Genomic DNA, 11,187 nt, shown 5'->3' with positions numbered 1-11,187 from the left:
AAAAAAGAAAACTCACAAAAATAAGTATACATATATTTTTTAATGAAATTTATTTTTCCCCTGGAAATAAAAATCCTATCCTAAAAATGTTTCCAAATTAAAGTGCTTAGTTGTATCAATTTAAAGCCATATTTGCTAGTAGGTTTCTTAGCTTGTTTAGAGATTATCTTTTCCATCAATTTCAGTATTTCCAACTTATTTGACTTCTAAAGTTACAAATTGTTCAATGAAATATCCACAAACTCTTGTTGCAAGAACTATTATATATATTAGTTATGACTAACCAAAATAAAAACATTTAAAAGGCAAAAAATGTTTGTTTTCAATAATATTTATATAAACAAAGATAAAGCTATTTTGAAACAATCATATTTTCAAATGCCTGCTCATTCATGTTGACATTAAAATAATAGTGGTGTGCAAATGTGAATAATAAGATTCAACTAAATGGTGAAAATTTAGGAAAGCCAATTTATAGCTAAGATATTCAATTTATCTAAACTATTAAAAATAAAGCAATAAGTGTTAAATGCACTCAAGAATTAGAAGCAAAGGTGGATACTAGCAACATAGCACTTAAGTGGTATGGTTAAGTGGTCAATGAATATTAACTGAACAAAAATTGTTTAGAAAGGTTAATAAACATATAAGCAACCCTTATTAAATGTCCCCCTGAACTCACCACCATTCTTAAGTGATTCTTTTTCTTTTCCAAAACAGTCCACCAAATATAGAGATATTAAAGAGGCTATTTAAGAGAAGGGGCACTGTGTAATCAAACAAAAAAGGAGAAAAGATAAAATAAAGTGGTAAGAAAAAAGTAAAAATAGAAAGAATGGAGAACATTCATAGGACTTTATCTTTGTCTAATTAGGAATAATATTAAAAAGCTCTTGGAAATTTATTTTGTACCATTCAACCTTGATTATTATAATATACAATCATGATTTTTTTCAGAGCTGGTAAAAGAAAATATTGAAATAGCATATATAAATTCAAAAGCCAAAGTGAGTCTTTTACTTTTCTCTGGATCAAGCCAGCGATGAATTTGAACTATTAGAAAAAGGGGGAGGGATTTTGAGGAACAAGTATGAAAGACACAGAGATGAGGACTGGGGGGGGGAATGGGAGGGAGGGAGGAGACCGGGCGGGGGGGTGGGGTGGGATGGGAGAAATAGATTAAAAAAAATGTACTTGAAAAGTAACTAAATAAAATTTAATATTAAATAAATAAATAAATAAAAGAAACATCATCTGAAACTATAGTCACTCCCTACTCCCCTCATACTCCCCCCAGAGAAAGAAAACACCTGCAGGAGTTAAATCTGGAAGTGACATGACATATGTAATCACGAGAGCAGATGAAGCCACATGTCCCAAGGGAAGGCTAGGAGGTCAAGGCCACTGTGTGGCCAAATCCAGAAAAGCATGAAAAGCTACAATCTATAATTCCCCACCTAAGAAATCATGAGCTATATTTTAAAAACATAGCACAGAGAAAGAAGGGCAATAGTCCTTCTAAGGAGTTTTGCTACTTATGCAAACTGAAATGAACTAAAACTCATCTCTGGAGTGATAACTAAGAGTGGTCTAAACACAAACAGTGGGTTGTCAAGCACTGGTACACTACTGAATTTCACATGCTAAACTCACACTTTTTAAAGTTTTTTAAAAGGACGGCAATGTCTTTTTTCCCTGAGCACATGTCAATAATGTTGCAAGGGTCTTCAAATTCTCAAAGGCACTGCTAGTTAGTGGACAGTGTGTGTTACTTAGGCACAGGTACACACTTGGCCTGGACAGAGATGAGAAGCTATTTCTGTTTGCATTTAAAAAATATACAATTAGATTAAGTTCATCCTAGTGTGATGGTGGAAACTGAAAACAGGAAATCAGTTGTGAGTTGTTAATACTTTGTTTATTGTGCGCACTTAAAAATTTGATCTGCCAAAGTTACACCATCAGAGCGTGATCGCTGCCTTATACTCTGGATGATGGCGAGTCCTTGCCACCACTCCCCGCACTCTCCCACAAGCCCACGGCAGATAACAGTAATCAAGTGGGTAGGTCACTCTCTGCGGATCTAGCCTCAAAGTCAGAGTCCTTGAAAGCCACACTATCAGAGTTGGTACAGAGAGATGAAAACCATAAAGACAGTATGCCATCCATAGTCGCGATGCTAAAAACAACACACACAAAAAAACAGGTATTTATTGCTACATATTTCTCTGTGGCCAACCACTGCAAAACAAGAAAACGAGCAAAAAAGAATAAAGACAAACAGAAGAGTACCACGTGTACTCTAAGGCCTCACCCAGGAGGAGGCATCTGGTCAGGGGCTCTGCAGAGTCTGCAGATGCTAGAGGCAAGTCGCAACACTGGGGGAACCTAGCAACACCTAGCAACCAAAATACCACCGGAAAAGGGTAGAGTATAGAATTCCTATGTAATTCAATTACAGAGTCTGATTCTGGTGGCAAGATTTAGAAGGTATTTATTGTTTACTCATTCACCATATAAATGCATCAAGTAAAGATTATTTTAATTACATGGACACATATTCATCCCCTGACAGAAATCTGGATGCTTAACCCTTAATTTCTAGGTCATATTTTGATTGCTGCCAAACAAAAATAAAAAATCACAACTCTATTTTGACCAAGTCTTGGTAACTTCCACAGCACACTTATTCTATCCTTTGTAACTAAACTTGTAAAGTCAATTATAAAACTAAACATAAAGCTGTATCTCAAAACAAAACGATTCCAAGTTGCACAGTCTACGACCAAGAAACCATGCACACAGACCCGCACATACATGCTGCCACACACAGGGTTAATGAGAAGCAACAGACACGCTAGGATTTTCTCATTCTAGCTATCTAGAAAAGCAATCAATTCACCTTTCTTTGCAGAGAGGGAGTAAAGAAAATAAGAGCCTAAATGCCTGCCTGGTCAACAACAGCAGAGGTCAGCATGATTCTGTCACCCACAAAAGAGTATTTGTGAAGATATATAGACTCACCTGGCTTTTCATTACCGGTCGCACACAGAGACACACCACTGTGCGCTTAATCACCTTGCTACCAAGGAGCTGACCTGAAATGGCAGCAATGTACGACCTATGTCAAATCAGTCCACGCACAGGGAAAAGGTCTGGAAGGACACACACCAGAAAAGAGTGGTTATTCCTAGAGAAGTGGGGATGTCGAGGTGAACTTTTGTTTTATTTGTATTGTCTAAGTGATTACTTCATAAAGAGGATGTATTCAGGAACTGCTTTTAAAAAGTAAGAGCAAGGGCAAGAAATAACACAGCTGTCCCAGAATTTACAGAGCAGTGCTAGAAGGGACCTTTTCAGTACACAGGACTCACTCTTTACTCCTAACCTGCTTCGTCTCATCCTGAATGACAGCCTCTGCCTCCTGACACCCAGAGGCTGGGCAGGAAGTGTGTGCGCGGCTCTAGCTCCTGGTGGCTGTGGGTCCCTTTGAAACAAAGTTCTCTCCTCTGTTCCTGTCTCCACACTACCAAATCTGGCACCACCCTTAACATGGAGATTTAAGTGGGTAACGCAGTCTTTGTGACACACTTTTAAAAGCACAGAGAGTATCAACAGCATCCTCCTTGCACTCTGATAGAATAAAACTGAGGAAATTCATTAAGAGTCATATATTTTATTCACCTTTGATATTCTGAATACATTGCTCATGGAAACTACCCCTCCCTGATATCAAAAATTACTTAATATGTTAATATCACTGTATTAATTCATTTGATTTTCCTATCCACAATTAATCAAAACTTAATCCGTCCTGCCATAAATTTGGGATTTTGTGATTAAATTCTGGGTTATTAAATTAGCAATTAACACTAGTCTAGAACTAGAATACAAAATAAAATAAAGAGATCATTTAAACACTTAGTATTTCCGGACACAGTAACAAAATATTCATCATTCTAATCAGCCACATATGAGTTCATTCTGGTTCTGGGCATCCTGTTGCTCTTGTATTTTTTGTACTTTAACATCTTTGTTAAGAGGCTAAAATGAGCTGAGGCAACTGGCACACATAACTGTTCCAAAGTGTTTTATTATCAAAGAGACCAACAGAAGTTATTTTGAGGGGAAAGAGAGCACGTTATGGGACAGAAAGGGCAAATTCAGCCCTGGAAAAATCTGTAGATTCATTGCGGCATTTGAAGAAGAGGCAGCAGCATAAGGGCTCCACGCAGACAGAACAGCTCTGGAGATGAAACATCTCAGCGTGCGGGCAGGGGCCCCGGCGACACTGGCTCCTGGGAGGAGGATGCCAGACCGGGCCAGGAGCAGGCACAGCCGACCATCCATCCCCACATTCGTCTGTTCCATCCGACTGCCAAAGGGATCCTGGGAGTTCGCAAAGAAGCTCAATCAATCACACTGGGCAACTGGCCATACCTTTTGTAGAAAATTTCCTCATCTCTCCTGGTGCTTATATTTATAAGCCAGTTCTCAGCCATGGAACTCTAATAAGGGAGAATGCAAATCTTAGAAATAAAAACCCCCTTCCCCAATATAGACAGGTTCGCTATCTGTTTAAAGAGTAGTGGGACTACCTACTCCCACTTCCCCTCTTAAGAAGCTGAATTCTGTGTTACATGCTCAATCCAGACACAAAGAAGATATTTAAATGAGCAAACACAAGCATTTTGCTTATATAAATTCACATTTTCTGAAAAGTCACAGCCACCCACCAGAAGTCATGGTATAGTGACTGCAATCCATGACTTCTCAACGTCTCCCTTCTGCTTATGAGTGCGGCGCCTCCTGGCTGTAGGAGAGGCAAGGCAAATATCGCCTCAGTTACACTCTATACTTCATATTCAGGTGATAAAAACAAAAACATGCCAGTGAAGCTTAAAAGCACATCAAAATTGTTACTGTACACTTTTAAAAACGTTTAGACTAACTATTACTGATTGGACTTTTTTAAGGCTTTAATGTGTCCCAGATAAAATGTAACACCTGAACATCTCGTGTGAACCCTGGTTAAGAATGCAGTGTCCACATTACCAACACTGGATTTTCTCATGTGTCAACAAGTCTTCTTATGCTGAAAACCTCTTCATTTAAGTCTAAGTGGGTTACTGAATTAAAGGTAGTAATAATAATAATGGTAATTTAATAATAGCTAACACTTCCTTTATACCACCATGTGCCAGGTACTGTTCTAAGTGCTTTATGTGTGTTTATTCTTCTAGCCCTCACATCAACCCTACGAGGTAGGCAGTACAGTAAAACCACATTAATCAAAAAGCATCAGAGAGTGGAAAGAATGAAGTATAGAATAGTAAAGAAGTTTATTTTCTACACACTCCCCTATACTTAAACAATTTTTTTAAAAAGAGGAAAAAATAAAAAGCTATGTTAAGAAATAAATAAATCAGCCCTGGCTGGTATAACTCAATGGATTGAGCGCGGGCCTGCAAACTAGAGGATCACAGTTCAATTCCCAGTCAGGGCACATGCCTGGGTTGCAGGCCAGTTCCCAGCAGGAGATGCACAAGAGGCAACCATACATTGATATTTCTCTCCCTCTCCTTCCCTTCCCCACCAAAGATAAATAATTTTTTTAAATTTTTAAATAAAAATAAATAAATAAATGAATCAGTTACTACAGTGGTATAAAAAAGGAAAAGAGAAGAAAAGACCCCTACTGGAAATTTAAGGGGACTCCAACAACAAGGCCAAATCTGCCTGATGGCCCTTCAGGCCTATGAAACTGACCTCTTAGGACCTGACCCTAAATAGAATGGACGGCCTCTCTAGTTTTCTACTGAAGCTTTCAGAATGTGAGGTGTCATCCACAACAAATAAACAGAAAATAGGGAACAAATAAACAGAAAATAGGGACATGAAAGAAACAGAAAATGCAACGAACAGGAAAGACGTGAGGGGAAAAGAAACCCTAAGTATCCCTGGGGATAATGAAAAGACATTGAATCTGTTGTTCTTTTTCATAATGTCCTATCATGATAATTAGAAAAGATAAAAGATAATTAGGAATCGAAACATAGCTTTAAAAATATTAACAAAAGAGCCAGAGGATAATAAAAAATACATATATTTTATACACACACATACATAAATATATATATATGTATATATACACACACACAACTTCAGGAGCAACTGGAAAAATTTTTTTAATTATATGACCAATCTGGAAGTTCCTACATTCAAATAACAGGAATTCTAGAACAACAGATGCAGAAAATGAAGGACAGAAAATTATCAAAAAGATAAAACAAAAAATTTCCCAGAATTGAAGAAGTCTCCCTATTAACAGACTCCACCAAGTCAAATACCCATCAACATGAATGAGTGAATGAATGAATGAAGACCCACACATCACCATGAAATGTTAGGAGTAAAGAGAAGCCCCTAAATGCTTCCAGAGTATAAAACCAGGTCCCATGTAAGAAAAGAGCATGAGACCTTTCACAGGAATAACAAATGCCACAAGACAATGGATGGCTGCCTTTAAAATTCTTAGGGAAAAACACTTCCAACATAGATTCCAGACTACCAATCAAATCAAGAGCACAGACATTTTCACAACTGTAAAGTCTCAAAATTTTTACTTCTCATGCACTTTTCCCTAGAAAGTTTTTGGTAGTGGGTACACTTTGACAAAAACAAAAGAAAGGGCAATACAGCGAGAAAGAGGAAGTCATAGGATCCAAAGACTAAAACAGAGACTTTAGCCCAGAGACTAAAACAGAAAGGGACTTCCCAGGGTGGCCATCGGCCTGTGCACAGGCCTGGAGAGTAATGGTTCAGATAGTGGAAGAGGAAAGACTGTGGAAAAAATGTCCCCAAAAAACAAAACAAAATAAAAAAAGCCGACAGGTTATCTTATGTTTCCTTTGGGTAATCATTGAGATAGGTACATAAAAAAAAGTTAGCAACTTCCAAATTCAGGCAAATATTAGTTGTGGGGAAAATAAGATTCCAGTAGAAAGGAAATAATGATAGTTCATCACTGGGTTCATCAGGGAACACAATTTATTATCTACTGATTTAACAAGTTGTGATGAATCTATATTGAAAGAGATGGGGGAGACAGGGTTATAAGAAAAGTAAAGCCTGCCTGCCATAAATGGAATTCAAGAACCATTTCTGAAATTGATAAATCAAGAAAAAGTAATATTACTATTTCCAAATTGGAAGGCAAAGAGAGAACACACCACTAAGAGTTCAAGGTGCTCGTCTCTGGGGCGCTGAGCTGGGAGAAAGGAAGCTAGTCCTTTTCATTATAACCCTTCTAGTTCTATTTGGTTTTTTAGTGATATGCATGAATTCCTTTAGAAAAAAAGAAAGCTAAATTTAAAAGAAAAAAAGATTTTTTAACTTACAAATTCAGTATGAATTTAAAGAAAGGAACTGGAAAGGCATGAAAAGGAGCCCTGTCTACCAGCTACAGTTAACTTACCCACCAGGGCTACTGAAAGGGTGACCTCCTGAAAGGGACTCCCCAGCCTAACCAGGCTTTCTTCCAGGCCAGGACTCTCCCTCTGCACCAAGTGGCAATAGCAAGGCTCAAAGGACAGACCCAGAGGCACTTCATTTGATAAAAAGAAGTAAAAAACTGGTAGACTCCAAAGTAATATTATAATGTGCATGCAGTCAGTATAAACAGTAGTATAAGAGTAACGTATTACAGGGATGTATTTCCTGAGATCTTTGTGATGTCTGCTAAACACGAAATGTAATTATGCACAGTGAAAAACTACAATCCAGGGGCAAAGCTTCCATGATAACTGTGGAAATGGAGTACTTTATTTCTTGGCTTAGACTTTAAGTTTAAGAAATGCATCCATTTCTCGACTTGTCCTGATTGAACATAACACAATAATTCAATGTAATATGACACAGTTCAAATTTGGTCCATTTATAAAGCAATTCTCACGAAGGTTGCTTTAATCATGGAGGTCTGCAATTCTCACACAACAGAAACCAGGTACTTGAAAAGAAAAGCAAGTACTGGTGTTGCTTAGATTGCTGATACACAGGGTCTCCACATTTCTCAGCAATCCCATGGCCTAGACAGAGCAAAACAAGGACAACCAATAGTTACATACTATTTTTTTTTAAATCCTGACAAGCCAAAATCCTTACAGAATTGTTCTTATTTGCTTCATCTTTTTCTTAAACTTCAGAAAAGTCAAGCACACCTGAAAATAAACCAGGGGTCCTGGCCGGGTGGCTCAGATAGGTGGAACATTGTCCCATGCACCAAAAGGTTGCAGGTTCGATTCCAGGTCAGGGCACTTCCAGGAGGCAACTGATTGACCTTTGCCTCTCACATCGATGTTTCTCTCTCACTCTCTCTCCCTCTCTCCCCTCCCCCCCCTTTTCTCTCTGTAAAATCAATGAAAAGTATCCTCAGGTAAGAAAAAAAAGGAAAAAATGCACCGGGCTCCTCAAAATGCAGGTTCCCTGAGCATTATAGGTTGCTTCATGCCTCCCGTTCACTGATGAAAACCTAGATACATTTAAATCCCCTCAAAAAAACATTTCACAAATATACTGGCTCCTAAGAGAAAAAAGTGGCTCCAAGTCACAATAAAAGCCTTTCGTAGGAATGTAACAAACTTGTTCAAAGCACCTGTTTCAAGAAGGAAAAAATATGTACCAGAAATGACTGCATTTTATTTTTTTAAAAATTTACAGAAAACTGTTCAGGAACTCAGCTTTTTGGATAAAGCAATAGAAAATGGATTTATTTTCTAGGAGTTCAAAACCTTGTTATAGTATTTTCATTATAAACCTATCAGTTCATAAAAGAACTACCAGAAAAACTCCCTATCAAGTAGCACCTTGAACTTCATGGTCTTATCACAATACAGGTTCTTACTACAAAAAAATTGAAAATCAAAAACAAAAAAGAAATTAAAAAATCTATTTGCTCAATATGAAAACTTACTACATTATCAAACTTTTTTTCTCAAATAGGACATATGAAGCAAAACCTCCGAACAGAAAAAGATTCCACTGGATACAATCGAATGACCTCTGTGCTATTTAAAATCACAAATACTTTTAAGTAGCATCCAGTTTATCTTAATGCATATTAATAATTATAGATTGCATGAGTCCATTTTAAACTTAAAGGAGAAAGCCTATAATTACAGATTTACTTTAGTACATACCAAGTATTGACTTTAAAAAAATTCTCACATAAGCATATAAGAAAATTTTTGAGTGAAATAAGCCACCCTGTTTTAAGCTTATAGGCAACAAAATGAAAAATATGCCTCATTAGTGTTTTCACTATGAGGTCTGAATATACAAACAAAATCAAAGCAATAATGAATACTATTAAAACCTGATAAAAATTAGACAGAATATCAACAAGTGTAAAAAAATACGATGTATTATATGATGAGTTTGAATGCAAAAACCACATATTTATTAAACACATTATTAACTTAAAAACACCAAACCAGTTTGTTTTAAAGTGCTCCTCATTCAAGACCTCGAACAAAACCATCACTCCAAAGTGAATTAAAAAAACAGTTTACAAGGCAAACACTGACAATAGATATGAACAGAAAATACCAAAAAAAAAAGCTATTTGTTCTTTAATTAAATAATGCCATTCTCGAATAAGTGATATAGAACAGTTTCCTTGAGAGAATTCCTTTTTTGTATAAATATTTATAAATAAAAAAAATGTCTCTCGATATTCTAAAGAGCTGCAAACATTAATACCTTAAAACTGCAGCTTAATGTCTATTTTAGGAGAAAAAAGCGCTAAAATCTTCTTCCACTGAAAGTCATTTATTTCTCTGGTGAGCAAGGTCACTACAACATTAACCTCTTTTCTAGAACAGTGTAAATACCAATGTATACACAACTTAAATTTGGTAGGTCGTTGTTTGATGCAAGAAGAAAATAAATAAATAAAAAAGAAATACTTTAACCCAACATTTGGTTTTGACAAATCAGTAGTGTCAACTTCACATACGAAGGACAGCATGATCTGGTTTGTAAAAAATCCTCAGTGTCACGGGATTCAGGCTAAAAATATTTAGAATAGTAAATGTTTCCTTTTTGCTTAAAGGAATACAGTACAGTCACCATCAAGATGCTATCGTAACTCATTTCCAGCTGGGGGAAAGTGACCATTTGGTCCATGGCACAAGTTACATATATCACACTTCTGTCAAACTGAAACCTTACATTTATAAGATCTCATGTTTATAAGCTACAATATACTGACTAAGTTGTCAGTCCCTCACAGTTTTTTAGAAAAATATCTACATTTGTCCCTATGGATGTCAAAATGTTACACCATCATTTGTTTAAAAAGAAAAAAAGATGCACATTCATACTGTGAAGTTATTAGGAAAATACTCTTGCAAATAAACTATATAAAGATAAAATACACTTCAAAGGTATGTGGTTTTTGTCTGTTTTACAATATACTATAAAGTGCAGAGAAATCCTAAGGGAAGAACTACTCCCTACAACACAGTTTAATTACAGCAGCTTTTGCATAGCAATACTTAGAGGAAGTTGGACACTTCGGTTTCCTCAAGAAGAGGAGGATGAAAGAGGATCTTCCAATTCAGATTTTTTTTTGGCCATTAGTCTGCTTTCTTCAGGAATGGTTGCTGATGCCAAATCTCCATTAAGTGTATTTCTTGAACAGTGAAGAGGCCCTATTAAGAAATTGATTAAAAGGTTAAACAACCCATTAATATTAATTCCAATCCTCTGTGAAGAACATTTTAAGTTTTCTATTCAGAGACATGAATTACTTTAGCTTCCTACTAGTTTTTTGATCATTTGATTAATAGAGAAAAATCTAACTTTCCTATTATTGGTAGTCATAAGGAGAAACTTCAGCATTCATGAGATAAATTATGAAACCACCTGAAGTAGAAATATTTATGCCGTTCATCACTGTAACGATGGTCGGCACATAATGGGCAGTCAGTATTAGCTGAATTGAATTTAGTCTTTCTTAATTAACTATAGTTTTTTTCAGCCTGATAGTTTTAATTATGTCAATAACCTTGCTTTTAGGCAAAGAAACCATGACCCGAAAAAAGCTTACATTCCAAACACAAGATCAAAAATTAGGAACAGAACTAGGGCTGATGCAGGTCTTGCTCTTTCTGAGCAAAGCTGACA

General features: G+C 36.4%; 1 protein-coding gene across 3 annotated transcripts in view; it reads right to left on the bottom strand.

Moving 5' to 3' along the window:
• Positions 1-1,260: 1,260 nt before the first annotated feature.
• The window catches only part of PLEKHA3 (pleckstrin homology domain containing A3), a 32,542-nt gene continuing 22,615 nt past the window's right edge, over positions 1,261-11,187 (bottom strand). The window contains exons 8-9 of one of the 3 annotated variants that reach the window (XM_037130034.2): positions 10,557-10,712; positions 1,261-4,389 (exon numbers count right to left, since the gene is read on the bottom strand). In XM_037130034.2, the coding sequence (XP_036985929.1) occupies positions 10,585-10,712 (128 nt within the window). In that variant the 3' untranslated portion in view covers positions 1,261-4,389; positions 10,557-10,584. The other 2 variants (XM_053665132.1, XM_037130033.2) reach the window with 2 other exon arrangements.

The sequence above is a fragment of the Artibeus jamaicensis genome, unplaced genomic scaffold, assembly GCF_021234435.1.
Source record: "Artibeus jamaicensis isolate MK-2021 breed Jamaican fruit bat unplaced genomic scaffold, CSHL_Jam_final contig_391, whole genome shotgun sequence".
Lineage (NCBI taxonomy): Eukaryota > Metazoa > Chordata > Mammalia > Chiroptera > Phyllostomidae > Artibeus > Artibeus jamaicensis.
The sequence above is the reverse complement of the archived record's forward strand: the minus strand, read 5'-3'. Positions and strand labels throughout refer to the sequence as shown.